The sequence below is a fragment of the Peromyscus maniculatus genome, chromosome 3 (assembly GCF_049852395.1).
Source record: "Peromyscus maniculatus bairdii isolate BWxNUB_F1_BW_parent chromosome 3, HU_Pman_BW_mat_3.1, whole genome shotgun sequence".
Lineage (NCBI taxonomy): Eukaryota > Metazoa > Chordata > Mammalia > Rodentia > Cricetidae > Peromyscus > Peromyscus maniculatus.
The window spans coordinates 87,381,504-87,406,066 of record NC_134854.1 but is presented as its reverse complement, the minus strand read 5'-3'; the positions used below and the strand labels follow the sequence as shown (position 1 = coordinate 87,406,066).

Sequence of the window (24,563 nt, the reverse complement as noted above, 5' to 3'; positions counted from 1 at the left end):
GCCTATTTTTCAGTATCATCCTTTTTTTTTTGTTGTTGTTGTTACTATGTCTCTGTTGCATAGCTTGAAATCAGGTGTTGTGTTAGCAACTGCTTTGGTTTCTTAAAATCTTTTATGCTTCCATGCGTTTTTCAGGGTTATGAATTCTAGTTATTTAAGAATGTCATTAGAATTTTGATGAGCATTGGATGGAATCTACACATTGTTTCTGTTATATAATCATTTCAAATATCAATTATCCCAACCTGGGAGTGAGCTTGGAATTGGAGGGAGCTTCACAATTTCTAATATTGTTTTAAAAAATACTTTCTTCAATGTTTTAAAGTTTTCATTAAAGGCCATTTACTTCCTGTGGTGGCTTAAATGGGAAGGGCCCTACAGGTTCATATGTCTGAATGTTTGGTCCCCAGACTGATAGAACTGAATGATGAGGATGAGGAAGTGTGGCCTTGTTGGAGATATGTCACTGGAGGTAGGCTTTGAGGTTTCAAAAGCTTACACCATTTCAGTTAGCCCTCTCTGTCTCCTGCTTGTCGATCAGATGCAAGCTCTCAGCTACTGCTGTAGCACCATGCTTGCCTGCCTGCCCATGGTCTTACTTCCTGCCATGGTAGTCATGGACTCACCCCCTGAAACTGTAAGCAAGCCCCCAATTAAATGCTTTCTTTTATAAGTTGCTTTGGTCAAGATATCTCTTCACAGCAATATAAAAGTAACCAAGACATTTTTCCTTTACTAGATTTATTCCTAAGTTATTTTGCTGTTTTTAAAAAAAAGTCTGTTGTGGATTGGATTTGTACTTGACTTCTTTTTTTTTGGCAAAGTAACTATTGGTGTAGGAAAGTATTAATTTTTAAAGTGTGTGTTTGTATGTGTATGACTATGGGGGCCTGAGTGCCATGGCGCAAATCTGGAGGTTAGAGGCGCTGGTTCTTGCCTTGCCCCTCATTGAGGTGAGGTTTCTCCCTGTCTTTGCAGCACTGCAGATGCCAGACCAGGTGGCCCCCAAACTTCTAGCAGACTCTCCTCACTTCCCCTCCTATATCACCATAACAGTGCAGGCATTTCAGATGCTCACCACTACCTCCAGCCTTTTAGTCAAGTCACCAGGCTTACATGGTAAGCTTTACCCATGGAGCCATCCCACAACTTCAGTCTACTGAGCTTTGTGTGCTGGTGTCATGTTCTGCTACCTTACTAAAAGTGTTAACAAACTAAAAACAAATTTTTTTTCTGGTGAAGCCATTGAGATCTCTTCAGTATAGGGTTGTGTCATCTGAAGTACTGATAACATAACTCATTCCTCTCCTGTTTGTATATGTTTTTCACTTTTGCTTTCGCCCATTGCCCTAAGACTTCAAACACTGTACTAAATAAGAATGGAGGAGATGGACACCCTTGTCTCATTCCTGATTTTAGTGAGAATGCATTGAGTGTAATGTTGGCTATACAGCTCACATACACACACACACACACACACACACACATACATGCATACATACATTTAGAAAACTGCATTTATTCTTTTAGTTGGAAAAATTGACTCATACAGACAAAACTTCAGTCACCTTGGAGAAAAAGACCACCTTCACATCCCATGCCATCTATCAGAACAGTGCCTCTGGGAGGCACTGTGACTTAGACCCAGACACTGCGTACCAGTTGAGAAAGACTGGGCCACCTTCAAAGTCCCATTGCCTTAGATGTGAGACTGGATTCCTATTTACTTAGCTCAGTTCTGGAAAAGGGTACTGGGTGTAAAGGGCTAAAAAGGGGGAGATGTGGCTCTATGTTATCAGAGAAAGTAAAGATGGAAATTTTTAAAAATTAATTTTTCCATTTGACTTTATTTCCAAATTCTTTCTTTCAACCACTTGCTGTGGCAATGACAAATATCAGTATTAGGGAATCCAATTATACCAAAAATGCCACGTCTAGTCTGGGGTAGATGTTCTTATTCCTGTAATATACATTAAATGGCACTAATCACACACTAACGGTAACCAACATGAAATCACAGATCGGTTAGTATACTGCAGCTGCATGGAGAAAGGTTTGAACAAAAATAAAGATGGCAAAGTTGTTATGCAGTAAAGTCTGAACTGGTGACTCAGAATTCTTCGCAGCTGACAGATGATAGGTTGGACACTTCAGAAAGTAGTTAGTCTACTAACAAAGTTGCCGTTTCTCTTTCTAGAAATAGTAAATTCTTCAACTGGTGCCTGGTGTTTCAGGTGGAATGCAGAATGGGCTGTTAAGAATCGGGATCCTGGCAAGTTGGACAGATTGGACATGTTTAGTAATCATGGTTGCCTTCTAAACACTTGTATCAAGATGACTTCTGATTTGTTATCTCGAGCATATAAATAAACAAAAAGGCTAGCACAATAAGATTAGTAAGCAGCACTTGAAAATTAACTGCACCAGGGCTTTACTTGCACTAAGCTTCACAAGATGAAGCATCCAGGCTTTTTCTTCCTTCGATTCGTTTGCAGAGCAGCCCTTGTGGCCATTTCAAAGACCATCCTTACTCCATCTTTGGTCTTTGCAGAACACTCCACGTACCCGAAAGCGCCTATGATGTTTGCCAAATCTCGGCCTTGTTCAAGTTTTATCGGCTCTTGCTTCCTCTTGGCTAACTCTTGTCTTGTCTGCTTGTCATTCCGAAGATCCTTCTTGCTCCCAACCAGGATGATGGGCACGTTGGGACAGAAATGCTTGATTTCTGGAGTCCATTTCTGCGGGATGTTCCCAAAGCTATCAGGGCTGCCAATGGAGAAACACACCAGGAGGACATCAGTGTCGGGATAGGAGAGCGGCCTCAGGCGATCATAATCTTCTTGTCCAGCTGTGTCCCACAGGGCCAACTCCACCTGTTTTCCATCCACTTCGATATCGGCCACGTAGTTCTCAAACACCGTGGGCACGTAAACCTCAGGAAACTGGTCCTTGCTGAAGACGATGAGCAAGCACGTCTTTCCACAAGCCCCATCGCCCACGATCACCAGTTTTTTCCGGATGGATGCCATTGCTTAGGATGTTTCTGGTGCTGTACAAAAGCCCCCGGGACTTCTCAGACCACAGGCCCTCGGACTACACCGATGACTACCGAGGAGGATGCCTGTCCAGAGTCACCACCTCTGAGGCGCAGCTCAGCAGGAGGTGGTAGACTCAGAACCAACTGAAGAAGGTGTTGGAAGGCAGGTGGTGGAGGGAGGGGGGCACGCATGCGCATGAGTGTGCAGCTTGGCTCGAGCCTGGCCGCTCCACACACCCTCACACTTTCACCGTTCAAGAGGATTGCTCAAGAGAGATCTTCTGCCCAGAGAAAGCAAGGTACTTTAGCCATTGTCACACCCACGTGGGACATGATGAGAATTCTTGAGGTATATTCATTCTGTTACTTTCTTCAGGATGGTCTCCTCATAAAGGATGCTAAATTTTCCCAAAGGCCTTCGTTTCAGTTGATTGTATGATTTCTGTCCTTAAATCGATTTAAATGCTATTGACCCATCCTTGTATCCTTGGAATGAAACCTACGTGGCTCACAGTTGATGATAATTCATTTTAATAGGCCATTGAATTCAACTTTCAAGCATTTTATTGAGGATATTTGCATCTGTGTCCATCAAGGAAATTGATGGATGGGTTTCTTTGTTATGTCCTTAACCTAGTTTTGGTATCAGGATAGTGTTGGTTTCATAGTAGTGTTCCTTTCCTTTCTATTTCATAAAACATTTGAAAAGGCATGGAGATAACTCTTTTTTAACGGTTTGGAAGAATTCAGCAGGGAATCCCTACAGTCCTGGGCTTTTCTTTGTTGGAAGGCTCTTCATTAGTGCTGTAATCCTATTCCTTGTTGTGCTTCTCTCTAACTTGCTCACGTCTTAATTTTAGTAGGTGATTTGTGCATAGAAACTTACCCATTTGCTTTAGATTTTCCATTAAAAAACATGTTTTCTTTTTTTTCCTTTTATTTTATTTTACAACACCATTCAGTTCTACATATCAGCCACAGATTCCCTTGTTCTCCCCCCTCCTGCCCCCCTCTCCTTCCCCCCAGCACACCTCCATTCTCACCTCCTCCAGGGCAAAGCCTTTCCCAAGGACTGAGATCGACCTGGTAGACTCAGTCCAGGCAGGTCCAGTCCCCTCCTCCCAGACTGAGCCAAGCGTCCCTGCATAAGCCCCAGGTTTCAAACAGCCAACTCATGCAATGAGTTCAGGACCGGGTACCATGTTTTCTGAATGATCCCCAACGAGTCTCCAAATTTCATTGAAATCCGCTATAATATACCCATATTCATCTCTAGTTTTTTTTTTTTTTTTTACTAATTTTGTTTTCTCTTTTAGCTAATTTTGTTAATATTTTGTCATTCTTGTTTATCTTTTCAAAGAACCAATTCCTAGTTTCATTGATTCTTCACATTGCTTTTTAGTCACTGTTTTTACCAGTCTCTGCCTTGGTCTTCATTATTTCTTTCCATTCTTTGACTTTAGGTTTGGCTTGTTTTCCTGCAACCATGAGAACATCATTAAGATCATTAAGTTATTGGAGATTTTTCTGAATATATATGTATATATATATATATATATATATATATATATATGTATGTATGTATATATATATCCCTCTTAGAACTGTGTTGCTGTATGCCAAATTTTGATTTCATTCTGATGACTTCTAAATTATTTCTCTAAAACTGAAGTTACTTGTAGCAGAAATCTTAGATGGTCTTATTAATATAGTCAAATCTGAGCCAGGTATTGGGGTGAACTGGAAGATCAGAGAACCAAAACAAGCCACAGCTACCTCACCTCAGGCCTTTCTTTCTGGGGGCCTGGGAAGAATTTCTGCCAACGTTTTTGTGTATATAAGGCTTGGAAATTCAAGAAATGTCTTACCCCCATCTCATACTGCCATACACATCAGCATGTCCCACTATAGGACAGATGTTCTACCTGTGTAGGTGTGATGTGGGAGAGCTTTCCAGGCCTTTCAGAGAACACAGAACACTCAGACTAAAGCAGCCTTCTCTTGCAGTGCAGGGCTCAGGACACTCTTGTGATTCTGATTTCTCTGCTGTCCTTGTTCTGCCCTAGAGCACCTGCTGGTCTCTTATCTCCCCTCTTACTAGCACCCACTGCAGCCTAAAGATGCCTGACTTTGCTCTTCAGCATGATTACACTTCCCACCCAAGTAGATCAGTGTCCATGGATCTGAATGTGAGTTACACTGGCTCCTCACTTGTCCTTTCTTAATCATTTGTTTTTCTAGTGGAGGGGTGGGGGAGAACTGAGGCTTGAAATCCCCAGTGTTCGTGTATCTAAGCTCTTATTGTTCCCTCTTAGCTTCTGCAAATGGAACAGCCCAGCCATTTCTGACTCTTGTCTCTGACTCAGTTTTCTTATTGTTGAGGATTAACTCTGTTTTCTTTATTTCTTCACCAATAGATATTAGATTTGCATCTGGCTATCTGTTGGAAATAGTGCTGTCTTGAAAGGGCCTTAGATATTGCTTCAAGATCTCATTTCCATTTCTTTTGTATTATTATTGCTTGAATGGTTTTCACTTTGAAACTCCTGTAGAAATGTAACTGCCACTGACCGTATTAAGAGGGGGACTACTGAGGAGATGACTAGGGCATGGAGTCTCTGCCCTAATCAATAGTGGCATTTTTGTGAGACAGATCTCTTTTTTTCTAATTCATCACCTTTTCTGCACTCCATCATAACAGTGTAAGAATGTCCTCACAGATGCCACGATCTTAAACTTGGCATTCCACACCTCCAAAACCATAAGAAACAAATTTCCATTCACTATAAATTACTCACTCTCAGGTACAGTACAAAATAGAGTTATCAGATAGCTATATACTCTGAAGTGAGATCATGAATCATGCAGTAATTTTATTTTTCATGGTTTTGGGAATATCCATACAATCTTCTATGGTGGATATATTACCTTTCCTATACTACAGGAATTCCAATTTCTCTACATCTTCACCAGCATTTGTTATTTTCTATTTTCTTTCCTTTTTAATGATGGCAACCCTAACTGGTATGACTTTATACCTTACTGTGGTATTGATTTGAATTTCTTCATGATTAGTAACACTGAGCATCTTTTTGGGTGCTTATTGGTTTTGGATATCTTTGGAGATATGTGTCCTCAAGATTTTTGCCCATTTTTCAGTTGGAATATTTTCTATTCTTATTTAATTGTAAGAGATTTTATATATGTATTATGATGTTGACTCCATATTCAGACTGTAGGCTCCCCTTTCTCTTTGCTTCCTTTGATGTGTAGTTTGTATTTTGATGTGGTTTCATTTGTTTATTTTCCCTTTGTTGCCTGAATTTTTGGTATCAATGTCAAGACAAGAAATCATTGCAAATTCCAGTGACAAAGATTTCCATGTATGTTTTCTTATCACATTATTGTTTAGGTACCATATGTAGGTCTTTAATTTGTTGTGTGGTCTTTTCATGGGGAAACATGAACCAAGCATCTTCTCATCCCAGACAAGGTGCCACTACAGAAGGAAAGAAATGATTCCACACAAGTCTAAGATGGCGAAAGAACTATAGTTGTTACTATAGTAACTGAATTATAGTTACTTACAAAAGTGTGGGCGAGGTGTTACTTACAGAAGCAGGAGACACTGCACAACTACAGAATCATGGGTAGCTATATCGCCAAAGGAAAAATGTCTCTTTCCATTCAGCAACAGCAAACTTTCTATATGTCTTTAGGGATGGCTATGGCCTGCTGAGCACTCTCCTCTGGTAACCATTAACTGTGAATCCTTGGATAAGGTCAGATCCTCATGAGCCCCTTCCTCATTCCACTGATGGAAAGTTAATGGATCCAATCCTATACATTCCTCCTTTAGTCAATGTCTAACTTAAGGTTTCTATCGCTGTGATGAAACAGCATTCCTAAGGCAGCTTTGGGAGGAAAGGGTTGATTTTGTTTACATTTCCATGTCACAGTTCATCACTGAAAGAAGTCAAGCCAGGAACCAGGAGACAGGAGCTGATGCAGAGTCCACACAGGAGTGTTGCTTACTGGATTGATCCTTATGGATTGTTCTCCCTGCTTTCTTACAGAACCCAGGACCACCAGCCCAGAAGTGGCACCACTCACAATGGGCTAGCCCCTCCCACATCAATCATTAATTAAGTTTGTCTACAGCCCCGTCCTGTACAGGCATTTTCTCAATTCACTCCTCTTGGATAACTAGCTTGTGTCAAGCAGATATAAACCTACCCTGCACAGCTAATCATAGCTGCTCACAGTTCAGGAGAACAGCACCCTATGCCCACAGGGAAGATGTTTACAACACCTCACTCTGTTGGAGGCCCTGAGTGAGTGGTGTTTTCAGTGAATATGTGCTGTTGTACACATAACATGAAATTTATCATCACCAGGTTTAAATCAGATGAAGGCCTGACACTGTAGACTTAATACCAGGTTGTCCTCCGTAGAACACCAGCCAATTCAGTGTAACTGCTGATGTTCATTTGAAAGTCAAGTAGATTCCAGGGAAAACTGCATGATATCCTATCAGCATGCCAGGCAGGATGTGCCCACTAGTGCAGTCGTGGCACAGCTACTCTTGGTATAACCAATGACTTTCTGACTGGACGTAAGACCCACTCCCCAGGAGGAAATTCACATCTGGTATTGCAAACTGAGTGGCTCTGGAAACTGTAGGTCCCAGTAGAGAAGCTACTGCTATTGTTTTGATACATGAACATGATGTCTGTCAAATTGCTTTCTAAATACTTATGCTTAAATCTATAGCTTATTGCTGATGTCATCGTTGGTCAGAGAAATTTATCTTTACAGTGGGTAGTACTTACTGCAGAGACTCATCACTGGCAAAGGTGCTTAGAATAAGGTGAATTCTCAGCCCAAATTGATACATCTATATTACATACTATAAGGCACAGAGAGCACCATGGAAAGGGGAGGCAGAAAGAACATAATAGCCAGGAGGAAGATGTGGTACCAGGTCTTTACATGGCTCCAGGGACAAACATGACTAAAGGCAGAGAAAAAAAGAAGTGAGAACACAATTGCACCATAAATACTAGAAATGAGTATACTAAAAAGGTTTCTACTTGTATCCCTTTCTTCATTGTTACCTTGTTTCTCAGATTTTTTTCATTTATTGAATATAGATTATTTTCTAACATAATATATCCTGATTGTAGTTTCCCCTCCCTCTCCTCCTCTCAGTTCCTACTCATCTCCCCTCCCTTCCAGATTCACTCCCTTTCTGTCTCTCCTTAGAAAAGAACAGGCTTCTAAGAGTTAACAACCAAACATGATAAATTAAAATATAATAAGATGAAGCAAAATTTTTCATATTGAAGTTGGATATTACACCCCAACATGGGGAAAAGAGTCCCAAGAGCAGACAAAAGAGTCATAGACCCCACTCATTCTCATAGTCAGGAGTCCCATAAAAACACTAATTTAATAGTATATATTAAATATACATTTAGTATGTATATATAGTATATATTTAGTATATATATAGTATATATAGTATATATTTAGTATATATATAGTATATATATAGTATATAGTATATATATACTATATATAGTATATATAGTATATATAGTATATATTTAGTATATATATAGTATATATATATAGTAAATATATATAGTATATATTTAGTATATATATAGTATATATATATAGTATATATAATAGTATATATTAAATATACATTAAGTATGTATATATATATACAAAGGACCTGGTGTAGACCTATGTAGGCCCTATACTTGCTGATTCAGTCTCTATGAGCTCATATGCACCTTGCTTAGTTGATTCAGAGGACCATGTTCTCTTTGTGTCCTCCATCCCCTCTCTGACTCTTACAATCTTTTTGCCTCCTCTTTGGCATGATATTCTGAGTTCTGAAGGGACAGATTTGATGGAGATTTCCAATTTGGACTCTTTTTTTTTCTCTCTCTCTAGAAGGCACTGTTTCAGTCTAGTCCTCCCCAACTCTAACTCTTTAAAAGTTATCTTAGTAAGTTGCAAGCATAGTATATTCAAAGGCTTTAAATGTCCATAGTGAATCTTTGTGTTTGTGATTCTAAACTAAGACACCCAAGTCCTTGGATAACTATTCTCCTTAACTCCTTACCACCAAATAACTTCCTTTTAATCAATTTTCCTCTCTTCTAAATAGGTTCTGATCACATTGGTCCATGAGCTGGGTTTCTTACATTTCGGTTTTGTATCTATCTCTCAATTATTTTGACATTTTTATTATGTTATATCATCACCACTTGTTCCTTGTATCTGGCTGTCAAATATTTTGCTGAAATAAATGTAATCTGTAACAATGAGCAGACTTGTATTTTTGAATTCCAGATTTCTAATTCCAAGGGATGACTGAGGATAATTCAAAAGTGTTGTGAGAATCGCATCGGAAAGACAGGGCTCCGAGGACAGTTGTACCTGTGCCAACAACTTGTGCAGGGCAGGGTCATCTCTGCATAACTGATGTGACACTGAGGAAATAACATTGTTTCTATTTCTAACTGTGTATGCTTGTTATTGCTGATATCTAAGGATGGAAAGGAAAATTCAGAATGACCAGTATCATAAATATTCACTATAGCAATTATTTTTGTGCTGACCATATAATTTCCACAGCATGAACAAGCATTTGAACGATACGTGCAAACAGTGTTCTGAGAATTCTCTAAAGTGAGCAATATGTTAATAGACTCTCTAGTTCTAAAATATCTCTTTATTGTAAGGTAATTGTTAAATGGACTGTTAAAAAGGAGAAACTCCTTGTCTGTTTATACATATTTTCATGCTTGAGACTTTGAAAACACAAGACCTTATTGGTAACTGCAGAGAAATATTTGGATGTCTTGATTTCTGTCTGAATTAGTAAGAACCAGCTGCAATAGCCATATTTGCATGTGAGCACCCCTCATCCCCCTACATGAATAACAACACAAATGCCTAATGAGGGAATGTTAATAAACTCCATACAAGGAAATCAGGAATCATAACTTTGCATTTAGTTTTTAATCAGCCAGAACACAAGCATAACCTAAAGCATTTTGTAAGCTACAAAGTATTATTTTTTTGATTTGCATTTCTTTTTGGTACAAGTAAGATTTCTGTGTTCATGTCCCTCTATAAATTTCAAAGATAGGCAAATGAGCACTGTGAGATCAATGCATTGCTTTTGGTCATTTCTGTTGAGTGATCAGGTGAGAAGAATCTGGGGTTCATATTAGAAGCCCTTCCCCATGGTTTGGGTCCTTGACAGCTCCCATCAGCTGTCAGCTACACCATGGACATTGTCCATATGTACTTTGAGGTAGTCATTCCTTGTAAACTTCTTATGACAAAAATGGCACTCTGCCATCGGGCGGTTGGGATTGTGAGTCATCTTGTGTCGGATGAGCATTTTCTTCAGGCTAAAAGCCAAGTCACAAACCTAGAAAAGAACCAGATACTCCATTTATTTATGATGACAAACCAGTCTATCATATATACAATATATATTATGAAAATTCCCTCTATAAAATATGTGCTAGTGGGCCTAAGGACGATCTCTGCTCTCAGAATAAATGGAATTTCACACCCAGACAAAGAAGTTAATTGCAGTTCTCAAGCATCACTTGCATTTAATTGCATGGCTTGCACCACCCCCAAGCATCCTCTCATCTCCCAGATCTGGACCATGTCAGAGAAACAGCTTCCTAGGGACATACCTTCCTTAGCATAACAGAGTGTATTTACAGCTCATAACAACTCTTTACGTGCTGTGATTTACAGCCCAGATGACATCTCTCCACAGGGCATACATACACAAGACATTTTTTACTGTGATGTTTTCAATTTAGCCCCACTTGAGATGTGACTGGCTACCAAGACTCTAAGAGTTATAACCGCTTGTGATGTGACTGGTTAATAATGCTTTAAGCATTATAATCACTTGTGGTGTGACTGGTTAACAATGCTGTAAGTATTACAATTCAAATTTATTACCCAGTATTGAGTTCCTTTCTTTCTTGTTGCATGTATGTTGTTTAACTAAGGCACATAAGCAGTTTCTTTCATATAAACTCTACTACATGACAGCCTAGTTTGACATCCCCATCAAACAATCTGGTAATGAAAATTACCACAGTAGCAACATGTAAGGAAGGCACAATAACTTCAGTCATAGAGGGAAGTCAAGTGGAATTCCAAGTTTGATGTTACTCCAGATTTTCATTTATATATACTTTTTAAAAACACATTTGCTTGTAAATAACATCTACTTCAATACTGTAGAAGTAAAGTAGAAACAAAAAGCACAATAAATGCCGAGCAAGGAAACACTAAAGAAAACTGGCATTCTGAATGGGGTTTGTGAAGAGATGGAAGCAAATGAGAACTGTGTGCTCTCTGCTTCATGTAGGAAGGAGGATTTACTGTCACAGCAGCAAGAAACTCAGATAGCGTTCAGACATGAATGTGGCTGGGAGCAGGAGCCATGGTGCATGATTTATGCAGAGGTCCTAGGTACTTGGTGGAAAACAAGTGAACTCCAGAGGCACACTTTCTTTCCTAGGAATCCTGTCCTTGCCCACACATACCTGCAGTCCTCTCTTTAGCCTTTTTCTTGTGCTGGAATCTAGGGTTTTACGCAGCAAATGTCACCCTCTGTCCCTTTCAGGTGATTTACTCAGAGGGCCATGAGGTCATCAGTGACAGGATGGAGGGCAGGGTGTTTGTGAACTAAGTATTTGGTGAGGAGCCAGCATGGACTTTTACGTAGGGAAGTATCCCTATTCACTGCACTTCCCTCGTCAGTAAAATCACAACAATGGTGAATTCCTTGCAGGGTTTAAGATTAAATGTGGTCTAAAGTTTATACAAATTGGAGTTATATTGTAGACACTCACTAAATGCTAGGCTAAGTTTTCCTTTCATCTTCCCTAGCAAGCAGTATCATCAGCATATTGGAAAGAAGACATGAAGTGGACAGCTACCACAAGGGGGAACTTGAAAGAGGACACAGCTATTCAAGAGCAGTGGTGACACTTGCCTGCCCACTGGGATTCTTGTTCTCAAAGCAGCTGTTACTTTTCCTGCGAAACATTTACCCTCAGCTTAATGACTGATCTCTGTGATTTTTCTGGATATATCTCCTTACTAGCATAGGGAACTTAAAGGTAAAGTGTCATTAATCTATAAATATTAGTTGAAGTTACAAAAATGAAATGTGGCAGATGACAGAAGGGAGAAGGGAATACAGATACACATACATATATACATATCTGTATCTATCTATACATATACATGTATATAAATATATATACATATACATACACACATGAATATATATATTTATGGGTGGCTCCTATGGGCAATATAAATACCTCAAAAACTATGAGTAATTTCAAAGAAACTAAAGTGTATGTTTATGGCAAGTACCTTAATATGAAATAAGTACCCAATTGTTTTGTAAGTGTAGCTTCAAATTGATGCTCATTTAAAAGATAACTTTAGAATTTATCTGCCACGTCCTATTTCTCGGGCCCCTTCTCCAAACCCATGTCAAAGCAAAGAGCACCCTGCTTGTAGAGTCTTCTTACAGACTGACATCGAGTCAGTCCCTTCCCATGGTGGAAACCTTGAGTTCTCCAGCCACTGCCACCCTGCACTCCACTCTGTCTCTCTCACCGGGCTCCCTCTCCCTAGGACTCCTTACCCCTGGAGCCTCCAACTATGCTGTTTGCCCTCCTGAAATGCTCTCATCCTAGTGGCTGACTCCTCATCTTTTAAGCTAAACAGATAAATAAACACAGAGAAAATACAGAGATACATAAGCACAGATAATTCCTTTCTAACTATTCTTCCAGAGCTGTTCAGTGATATACCTCCCCTTTTCAGTTTTTATCATAACCAGCAATTAGGTATTTATCAATGTTTATTTATCTAATGTTATATGCCTCAAGTGATCTCTATAATGACAGAAGGGGTACCATCTTGTTCACTTGTCCATTTTGGGCCAAGCATGGATTTCACGACTGGCCAGAATGTCCTCTTAGTGATTTCTGCACATTGCTTCACTCAGTGCCCATAGATGTACCTTTGAGTGGCTATTGATACGGTATCCTCATTTTCACAGAGAGAAATGGAGGTTAACCAGATTTCCCAGCAACAGAAAGTGATTTCGAGAACTGAAGCCAGGCAGTCTGCACTCAGTCTATGCTTCCCCAGAGGCAAATCCCCAGGGCAAATCCCAGTATCAACTGAAGATTCTCACTTTAAGTTGAGATATAGGAATGGAATGTTGTTTTTCCCATTGGTCCGACTCATATCATTTTAAGGAACAACAGTGACTTAGAAAATATCAGGGTTTCCAGATATTTGGGCTCACTCTTGTGAAAGGTTAGGATACAAACTACGAGTCCACTTCCTCAGTCTCCATGGGGAAATTACAGCAATGGCAATTGGAGAGAATGTAAAGGAAGCTGAGCAAGATGGTGAAGTTTGGTTTTTATTTGTTTGTTTGTCTGTGTTTTGTCTGAAGTTTTTGATACTGGCTGAGAACTAAGGAAGTCCAGAGGATCCACATAGGAGAAGAGATAGAAACAACCCAAGAGAGACTGTTCTTTGAGAGCCTGAGTAGAGCTTTATATGGCAGGGGAGAGCAGCTGATGTCACACTTGGGAAAAGGACTACTTAGATGTGAAAATATTCGCATTCATTAGCTTAAGTACAGCCATTAAAAGACTCTGATGATGCTCAGAATAAACCAGCCCCATGCTAGGTCATTTATAGTCACACTGAAAACAAGAGAGGCAAGAGAGAGTTAAACTGTGCAACAGAGACACTTCCTTTTCTTCCCTTCCACCAGGGACTCCCTACCCTGTCTTGACTTAGTACCGATTCAAATACCAAAAATGGGAAAGCTTCACTTTTAACTATTACTCTAAGAGAGAGGCAGACTGATTTTCTTTTAGAATATAGTGAAACAAGATACTGAAAAGGAAATACTTTCAGAGTTGGGAATGGGAATTGTATATAAACTTGAGTTAAAAATACTTATAACACAATGAATGCATGTAGCACTTGATGTAATAAAATGACAAAGGACACACTATCTTTCTCTGGTAGTCAGTAATCTAGGATAAATACTTGTAGGGATGTTAGCTCTGTGCCAGGAGAGGCACAGATGTGAGCACACTCAGTGTCTAGAAGAAACTGGGACAAGCTTTACAAAGTGGGGCCACAAGACCTGGATGTGGATGGAAGCACATGGCAGGGATAGAAAAGGATTATCTCCAAGAGAGGAGGGGCACTGCCAGGAGAGAAGAGGACAAGCAGGGAACTGAGGCTGTGCAAACACTGTTTACTTGATGGAAGAAAGGTTTAGAAGTCATTAGAGAAAAGACTGGAAAAGAAGCTCGAGTTGAAGGTTGGGAATAAAGTCTGAGGATCTGAATAATCCTAAAATAAAGTGGCAACATAGCTTGGAACTGGTAGGAATTCACTGAAGCATTCTAACAGAGACTAAGACAAATGACATTCAGTCAGCAACCAGAAGGGCAAAAGCTACCATCAGGAGGTCTATTAACTGGTCCTCTCTAAGCCAGACATGATTTGGACATGAATTAGGACAGCCGTTCATTCATTCAAGAATTCATTCTTAAAAATACCTACAGCATGCTTTCTATATCTAAGGCTTAGTTCTAGGCTTATAAACACAGAAACCAACAATTTAAAAACTCCTACTTTCACAGAACTTGTAGTATATAAAAAAGTAACTAAATAAGAGCCAGCAAGACAGTCCAGTGGATAATATGGAAAACCCAGCAACCACAGTTCACTGTCAGTCAAGTAGGTAAGTGGATTTTATTTTACTGTTTGTCAGATTACCAAACTCACTTAAGAAAACATGAAAACAACAACTCAACATCAACATCAAGACATTGAATCAAATAAAAAATATTAATAAAGAAAGTCTAGGACTAATGGACCCCATGGATGAATTCTACCAATTATTCGGAGTTACAGCAATGTCACTTTCCTGCAGCGAGAAGGGCACTTTGAAAACTTATTACCTGTAGTTAGCATAGCCTTGTCACCAAAGCCAGATAAAGATATTAGAAAGAAAGAAAAGTAGAGGTCAACATTTATGGATCTAGATGCAAAAGTACACACACACACAAATACACAGATGCACACACGTGCACACACACACAAATACACAGATACACATACACACACACACAAAGAAACAATCACATTTAATGTAACTCTCTATTAAATGGCTTGTAAGCCATGGCCAAGTAGGGTTTATTTCAAGATTGCAATGGTGTTTCAAATAGGAAAGCAAACAGAGGAACATGTCATATTAGTAGAACAAATAAAAAGACAAACATACAGATATTGAAAGGGCATTTGATAAAATTCAGGATTGTTTGTTGGTTTTAAAAACAAACATCCACTTTAAAAAAACTTGTCAGTATAACCAAAGGTGTTTATTACAAACTCATATTTAAGGCCAAGAGGGCAGAAGAGACCTGCCACTCGTTGAGAGGTGTGGGGCAGAAGACACCCCAGAGGATGCTGCCAACCACCAGGCAAGTGAGCAGGCCCTAGAGCATACGTATGGGAGAGCTTGTTCTGCCCCTTGCCTGGGCAGCACAGTAGAGCTGGTCCCAAAAGCATGAGAGCTGGTGAGCTGGACCCACTCGTCACTGGCTACAGCACTCCAGAGCACACCTTGCCTGGGCAGCACAGTAGAGTTGGTCCTGGTGGCATGGGGGCTGGAGAGTAGGCCCAGAGGACATGAGAACAGGTGATGTGGCCCTGCCCGTTGCTGCAGCAGTGTGGAGAACTGGCCTTGGTGGCATGGGTGAGAGCTGGCCTCAAAGATGTGAGCACCAGAGAACCAGCCTGCCCCTTGCCACCAGGAGTAGAGAGAAGTAGGAGAACTGGTCTGCCCCTCACCTGGGCAAAGTGGGGGATAGTTGGCCCCCATGGTGAGGTGTAGAAAACAGGAAGGCTGACCAACTCAGCTACCACCCAGGGCTAGATCCAGGACTTTGAGTTGGCCCACCCCAACACCTATGCAATCCATAAACTGTTGGAGTGCCTGAAAGGGCCAGTCCTGTAGAACCAGGGCTACATGATCTCCATGACATAAGACAACAACAGGATATCTGAGAGGAGTCCCAGTGAGAATCTTAGTAGTGATAGTAGAAGCCAGAGGCCTGGAACCAGACCAATGACCCATTGCAATGAACGCTTGCAAGTAAAGCTGTTTGGGCAACAGGGTAGACTGTGTGACACACTGTGACTCACCACAGAGACCATGGTGAGATTTGTTTTGTTTTGTTTCATTTTATTTGGATGGGGTGGTTTTAAGGGCAGAGGGTAGATATGGAGGGATGGGGAGATGAGTGGGATTGGGATGTATGATGTAAAGAATTAATAAAAAGGTTTTTAAAAACCCTCACATTTACTACTGTATATAAAGGTGGAAGACAAACAGAATGGATCCCTAATAGACTCTATATAAAAAAATCAATTCAAAATAGATCCAAGACCTAAATATAAGAGCTGAAATGATAGAATGTTCAGATAAAAACAAAAAGACCTTGGACTGGGCAACAAATTTTATATATAACACAAAATTATGATAAAATTCTGAAAAATATAAAATGAACATAACATCAAAATGTTTGTGCCTAGAATGTTATCAGAAAGTCAGAAAGAATACTTCCAGAATTAAGTATTTATTCAAAGTAAAATATTTGCATCGCATGCAATAATATCCAGGATTTTACACAGAATTCTTACAACTCAACAAAGAAAAGCCTAAGCACATAGTTTTAAAATTAGCATCTGAGCAAACACTTCTCCCCAAGACAGAAAACTAACCAACAAGCACAGGGACACTTAACTTCATTAGAACTTGGGTAAATTCAAAACCACAGTGAAATACTTCACACTTAGCAGGATGGCTATACTTTTGAAAAAGAAAAAACAAACAAAAACAGGGAAAATGTATGCATAGATGGGAGAAGACTGGATCCTTATACTCCACTGACAAGAATATAACATGGTTCAGCTCCTATGACTAACAGGGTGTACAAACCACACTCAAGGGAGGCCCCATGCCCAGCAGTAGATGGCCAACACAAAAGAAGCTCTGTGATATTTTGCAAAATGTTTTATCTCAATACTTTTCCAGGCCTTTTTTATTTTACTTTTACTTTGTTTGCATATTATGGTTTCCAATTTTGTGGATTTGTGTGTGTGTATATGTGGTTTATATTTTTAGTATTTATTGGCTTATTTGTTTGAGAGACAGGGAGGGAGGGAAGGAAGGAGGAAGAGGGAAGAGAGAGAGAGAGAGAGAGAGAGAGAGAGAGAGAGAGAGAGAGAGAGAGAGAGAGAGAGAGAGAAGGCATGGAACTGGATGGGTGGTGGGAAGGTGAGGAAGATCTGAGTGGGGATGAGGGAGGGAAAACCTTGATCAGAATGCTGTAGAAAAAATATTTTCAATTAAAAACGAATAAGCACCAAATTATTACACAGCCCAGAATTCTATCCTCCCAAAATGAAAACAAATTCATGTACACTTGTGCCTGCTACAGCCAATAGGTAAAAACAGCAAAAGCAGAAACACCAAGTGACTACTGATGGACAGATGGTTAAGCACATTTGATAGATAAACACACCAGGGTATCATCAGCCATGGAAAGGAATGGCCTGCAGACGCATGCCACACTGTGGATCCATCCTAAAAAACGGAAGTCAGTCTCAAATGTCAGTTATTGCATAAACTCATTTATATTAAATATCCAGGAAAGGGAAATCTAAAAAAAAAATTATAGCAGATTAGTGATCATTGGGGACTAGAGGAATTGGAGAAAGCAGCTTAACTGGGTTGGTTTTTTATTTTGGTGCAAAGAAAAGATGCTTTGATACTGGATAAATATGATTACACAACAAGGATAATGTACTAAATGCCACCAAACTCCACGTTTTAAAATGGCTACTTTAAGTTAAGCAAACCCTTCACAGTCAGGAAGACCGCTCAACAGCACTTGCTGCAAAGCTTTATGAGCTAAGCTTTACCCCCAGGTCTGTATTAATCAGGATCCACTAAAGAAACAGAACTGATCAAATGAACAAATATATAACATACATGTACGTCATACACAAGTGTGTGTGTGTGTGTGTGTGTATGGTGTCTCCTATGGAAAGGCCAAATCTCAGCAGTCCCAATTTGGTGCTAGAGTCCCAAGGAAGTCCTAGAGAGCTGCTAGTTTTCAGAGTGCATTGGAGTCCTGAAGAAGTGGGTGCTAGTGCAGGGAAAGAAATGCCTCTGCATCAGGACAGACAAACTTTCCAGCAAGAGTGAGGGCAAGCAGGCAGAAGCAAAAGCTTCCTTCCCCCATGTCCTTCTATGCGCACTGTCACCTGAAGGAGTGGCCTAGATTTAGGGTGAGGCTTCCCACCTCAAATGATCTAAGGAAGGAAATCTTTCACAGGTGTCCTCAGGGGCTTTGATTTTAGTTAATTCCAGATGTAATCAAGATGACAACCAAGATTAGCCAGCACAGGACCCACATGGTGGAAGGAGTGTGGAGTCCCACAAGTTGCCCTCTGACCTCTACACCTACACCATGGCACGCCTTTACGCATGCATACAAACACACAAGGTAAGTAAATAAATCTTTTAACTTTTAAAAAGGTCTCAAATTATCATGTGGAAGGTGCCCAGGGGAACACACCGGACTTCTGAAGTGATGAGGAAAGGTAAGGGCTCCAGTTGCTAATATGAACAGAAATTCAGAGGAAGTAATGGATCTGGGAGTTCCCTGGCTAAGGATAGAGGAAGAGACAGAGGAGCAGGTTAAGAATAAAGTCAAGAGGAGGTGATTTTGGAGCAGTGACAGCCTCCGTTCCACTGAGCAGGCTGCACACCAGAGAAGTTTAGGAGGCGCTTATAACTGGGGAGTTTTGACTCTTAGGAGTAAATGAGAGAGATGGAGACAGGAAAAAATAGCTTGTAAGTTACAGCTAAACAAGTAACACCATAGATCAATTCACCCAGAGATATGTTCAACAAAAATATCCGGCACATGTCAGAAGTGGGTTGAGTATGGTGGTGGGTTGAACAAGGTGTCCATATGCCACTGACAGATCAGTTCAGGCCTGAAGCAGTTATTTGTGTAGTACAATAAGGCACTTCAATAGGTTCTGTATCTATAAAAGAATTAAACTAATTGAAATTATTAAGCTAGCTCCAGTTCAGGACCATGTCCTATTCTTACGCATTTCTCTTGCTACAGGTGGCTTTTCTTAAAGTGTGCTGGAGAAGAAGTTATTTTTATGAGTACGAGTACATTGCTGCTTTAGCCTACAGTGAAGTTTCACAGGACAGGGTCCCGTGTTTCTGAGTTTCCCTTCACTGGGGTTCCTCGCACCATATGATCCCTGCTGCAACATGCCCATGGGATGATTACACTCTTGAGTGAACTCAGCATTTACAGTGAATTTGTACTGAGCTATTTCACACATTACAACTTCAGTGTTTCTTCTCACTCTAACTTCCACTGATGCTCTTTTTTATATTTATGTGTCAAGAACAGGCACCCTGGTGCCTTCTCTAACACTTGGGTTGATCAGCTGACTCAACCAGTGGAGGAAAAACATCATTTCCCCCATCAATGTTCTTTTTAAGTTTACTAAGGACAGTAGTACTTCTCCCTTTCAAAAATAATGTGAACAGTTATGCCAAATTATTTCAGTTCAATTCAAATATCCTAAATAGGAAATGTCCTAAGTAGCATTATTTAACCTAAAGGAATTTATATACATACTCTGAAAAGTCAGTTTGTATTTAACATCTATGAGTAGCTAAATATATATATATATTTTTTTTTTTTTTTGGTTTTTCGAGACAGGGTTTCTCTGTGTAGCTTTGCGCCTTTCCTGGAGCTCACTTGGTAGCCCAGGCTGGCCTCGAACTCACAGAGATCCGCCTGCCTCTGCCTCCCGAGTGCTGGGATTAAAGGCGGCTAAATATATTTTTTACAGTCTGATTTTTAAAAAGAATTTCAGGCACACATACAATATATTTTGACCATATCCACTCTATTGGTTCAACTGTCACTAACTTTCACAGACTTGGGCAGACACCTGAGTTGCCTCAAACTATCCCCACTTTACACCCCGGAAGTCTAACAGCTCCATGGAATCAAGCATTGGAAGATATCCTGAAGAAAATCACAGTTTATTTGCTGCTAGTAAAGCGTACTGAATAAAATATGGGTGCCCCGAACATGCAGCCCAGAGTTACAAGTGGCATAAGGCATCAACACACACACACACACACACACACACACACACACACACACATGCACGCATGCACACACGCACACGCACACAACAGGAACAGACAGCCCTCCTGGTACTGCAGAGTATCAGGGAAGGAAAAAGAATCCCAACTCACATCGCACTGGAAGGGCTTTTCTCCTGTGTGCGTCCTCTTGTGCTCATCGAGGCCCCGCTTCTGGCTGAAGGCCTTGCTGCACTCTGAGCATTGGTATGGCTTCTCCTGTAGGCAAAGAAAAGAGAGCAGCAAGAATGTCAGGGACTGAGGGACGGGCTGGCTGCTGAAGCTCCACGGAAAGGCGCGTGTCAAGATGGAAGATGCCATCTGAGGCTTGCAGGTGCTGCAGCTAATGCACAGGGGAGAGCTGAGCTGTTTCAGAACCTCGCAGGAAACACTGATTACCATTCCTGGACACTGTAATCTCCTGGTTGACAGTGAGTGACAAGGACAAGACAGTGCCTGTCCTCCACTAATACCTTGGATGTTATGATCCAATTTTTAATTATTTCTTTCAGTTTAGAGGCACCATAAAATTTTACTATGGCATTTTTGGGTATTGTCACCAAAGAAAGCTGAGGGCTCACTCAGATCAATGAGGCAATCACTATAATCTCTGAATTGATTATTTCAGAACTAAAATTTCTTTTTTTTTTTAAATTAAGAGTTTTTCGATTCATTTTACGTATCAACCACAGATTCCCATGTCCTTCCTTTTTTCAATCTTCAGCCTCCCTCCCCCCAACACCCCCCCCTTCCCACCTCCTCCGAGTCAGTACAACCTGGTACATTCAGTTGAGGCAGGTCCAAGCCCCTCCTCCCTGCACCAAGGCTGCTCAAAGTGTCTCACCATAGGCACTAGAGAACCAAAATTTCTATGTAGGTTTGATGATAAATTTTAAAAGTTAGAATTCACCTTTGATTGATGTATTTTTAATCTTGATTACCAAACTTTTCTTCCTGGTAGAGAGTTTTTTATTAAATCTAAATGAATATTTCTAAGTGAGACTTTTCTCATTTTTCTGTTAGGGGCTCTTAAGTTTGCATCTCAAAAGGGAGAAAAGTGCCCACATTTTCTAGTCACCTAATGGCCTCCTTTAAAGGATTCCAATCTATAGAACAGCAGGAGAGAGCACACTGGAGATTTCCCAATCCAGCGAGTCTCTTAAATGACAGGCAGGAACAAGTCCCTATAGAGAAGCGGACAAATGAGGATGGGGAGACACATGCATTCTCTTTCTGAAAAAGAACCCATGCCCGCTTCCTACTCACTCCTCATTACTCCTAACCTGCTTCTTTGCAAAAACATCAACCCTCATTAGCCAAGCACAGGTAGACAAGTGCCCAGGCTGGATGCTGTGGGTGCAATGTGTGATGCCAGGAGATGTGTGTTCCTATTCCTACCCCTTTCTCTGAGAACCGTGAGGTCTTCGTTGTCCCCGGAACATTCCCCAGTACAGGCAGGCCTCCCCTTCCTGTGCAACAAGAATCCATGCATATGGCCCAGGGTACCAGAGAATTAAAATTTTACTTGCTAATCACTTCCCCTTGGCTTCACTGCAGACCATGGAGGCTAAGACAGTTACAGAGAGACTGTCAACAAGGAACTTTATTATAGTGAAGAAAGCTTAGAAAGCCATAAGATGCTGTGACTTCTGTCAAGTTAATAGACTTGAGGCTGAATGATCGCCTGCCTTCCCAAGGAGATCAACAAAGCAATTTACATGCCCGTGTGGCTAGAATGTGTAAGCATGTTTTCATGCCACTTGCCATGATTTGGGTTAGTCCTCCATAAGGGCCCACGTGTGGAAGGCTTAGTCCCATTGGTGGCACTACTTAGGAGTGGTGGGAGGAAGTCAGATGACGGGGAGTATCCCCTGAGTGAACTGCGGGCTCTGCTTCCTTCCTTTCTTTCTGCTTCCTCGACACCATAAGGTGAGCAGCTGCCTTCACCATGTGCTCCATGTGACGGGCTCAGCAGCAGCAGGGTCCAGTGACTAAAACTTCTAATACTGTGAGTCAAAATTAGCCTTTTCTCCCTTTAAGTTGATTATCTCAGACACTTGTTACAGTAACAGAAATACTGTTACGCTGCAGAACTTCCTGTCCCTCTTAGGTAAGAACTCATTCATAGCATCAGTCTCAATAATTTCGCTGCTTTTCTTCTGTTGTCCACTGCAGGGATCCTGAGTATGAGAACACAATCTGGTGCTACAGAGTACTATGGGAATTGGTACTGATGTTCTCATGGAGGAATACGTGAATAAATCACTCATTCTGACTCAACAGCTGGATTTAACTAGACACAATGATTAGGTTCTTGATTTATGCTGTTTGTGAATGATTACCCAGTCTGTAAGAAATAGCCTGTTCTTTGTCATTGTGACCTGGGGACTGGTGCTGACTGGTGGCAATCTTTTTATCAGCCCAACTCCGTAATCCTGGAGTGGCAGAATCAATCAACCATCTAATTAGTCACACAACACATGGCAGAGCTCATCCAGAAGGTGGCTTTATGGAGTGCTGTGCCTAGGACCTTGCTGATAGACAACACAACACTAGCTGTGAGTCACTGACATCTTTCCATAGGAAGGAGCAACAACTTAACTCATAAAGGTTTTCAAACAGCTCTCAATGTCAACCAGGAAGGCTCTTGAGAAACAGTAGTTTGTGATAGACCTTGTTGGGAACTCTGCCCCCTGCCCCTTTGAAAAAAACTTACTGAGGTTTTGATCTCTCTCTCTCTCTCTCTCTCTCTCTCTCTCTCTCTCTCTCTCTCTCTCTCTCTCTCTCTCTCTCTCTCTCTTACACACACACACACACACACACACACACACACACACAAAGGCATGTTAGGACATGAAAGTTATCTTTCATTTCAAATTAATTTCACGTAATTTTTCTAGATTACATTATATTTATCAATGCTTTCCCTGTCTAGAGGTTAGGAAAATGATGAATTTTCCTAGATGATCCTGTCTTATTATTTTTTGTCTGATTATTTATGTGCATATATGTACCTTTGCATGGGTGTGGGTACATGTGTGCACATACGTGTGGACACCAGAGACTGATGCTAGTGTCTTGATTGCTCTCCACTTTATTTACCCAGGAAGGGTCCCCCTGTGGATCTGGAGGTCACAGATTCAGGCAAGTCTTCTTGCCCAGCTTCCTCCTCCCAAGTGCTCAGATCACAAACTGGCTGCTGGGACTGCCTGAATTTTTACGTGGCTGCAGGAGACCCAAATTTTGGCCCTTACACTTGCACATCGAGTGCTTTATATACTGAGTCATCTCCCAGCCCCAGTTCTTATTTCCCAGCTTAAAAAAATTATTGTAAAAATTGCCTGATTATAGTGGTGCACAGCTGTAATCCTAGCACATGGGAGGTAGAAGCAGGAGGATGAGGTTTAAGGTCATTCTCAGCTACAAGGAACGTTGGAGGCCAGTCTGGACTGCATGGGGCTGTTTCCAACATAAAATGAAACAAACAAAGAAAATCAACAAATAGTCAAATAAACCAAGTTATTTTTAAAGTGGCACAAAAATTATCATGCAATGATCTAGGCCAGTGAGATGGTTCAATGTGTAAAGGCACTTGCTGGTAAGCCTGGCACCCTGTGTTTCATCCCCAGAACACAGTCCCACAATGACCTCCACATGTGCTGAAACACAAATGCTCAAGAACACACACATACGCACAAATATCGATTTAAAATTCCTAGGGCATGGACTTGATACACAAAATTCCTATATACCCAAAAAATTTCTAGTCCTCTCCCCAACTTTTTATTGGCAGCCCTGATACTGGTTAACCTTGTAGACAAACCATGGTGCACATGAAAGTGGGGCCTTGTAAACTGAAGCACTGTGTTACACTTTTAAAGGATCTGGAGCAAATTTTACCTTTTCATCTCATCTTCAAAACATTGCATTAATGTTCAGGATGAAATATGAAGCCTACAGTGTGTAGACAACATGTAACCAGATTGACTCTTCTACCAATCCTTCTGCAGATAACACACAGAGAAGCCTGAACCACCTACATTAGTTTAGGTCAAGCTTCCTTAATCTGGAAACTCCTGAAATTTCGGGCCAGGTAATTCCTGGGTGAAGAGACTGTCCTCAGTATCCACTAGATACCAGCAGCAC

General features: G+C 40.8%; 1 protein-coding gene, 1 long non-coding RNA gene and 1 pseudogene across 4 annotated transcripts in view; 1 reads left to right on the top strand and 2 right to left on the bottom strand.

Annotated features, from left to right (window-relative positions):
* Positions 1-1,827: 1,827 nt before the first annotated feature.
* LOC102904900 (transforming protein RhoA pseudogene) lies at positions 1,828-3,217 on the bottom strand (annotated as a pseudogene). Its single transcript, XR_013049887.1, has one exon. The product of XR_013049887.1 is annotated as a transforming protein RhoA pseudogene (transcript).
* A 32-nt stretch (positions 3,218-3,249) lies between these two features.
* Positions 3,250-12,164, top strand: LOC121828007 (uncharacterized). The gene is made up of 2 exons (XR_006070392.2): positions 3,250-3,386; positions 11,990-12,164. It is a non-coding gene; the product is annotated as an uncharacterized LOC121828007 (long non-coding RNA).
* The window catches only part of Prdm5 (PR/SET domain 5), a 222,759-nt gene continuing 208,255 nt past the window's right edge, over positions 10,060-24,563 (bottom strand). For both annotated transcript variants that reach the window (XM_076566884.1, XM_042273429.2), the window contains exons 14-15: positions 20,532-20,636; positions 10,060-10,496 (exon numbers count right to left, since the gene is read on the bottom strand). In XM_076566884.1, coding sequence (XP_076422999.1) covers positions 10,332-10,496; positions 20,532-20,636 — 270 coding nt within the window. In that variant the 3' untranslated portion in view covers positions 10,060-10,331. The remainder of the gene's footprint in view (positions 10,497-20,531; positions 20,637-24,563) is intronic.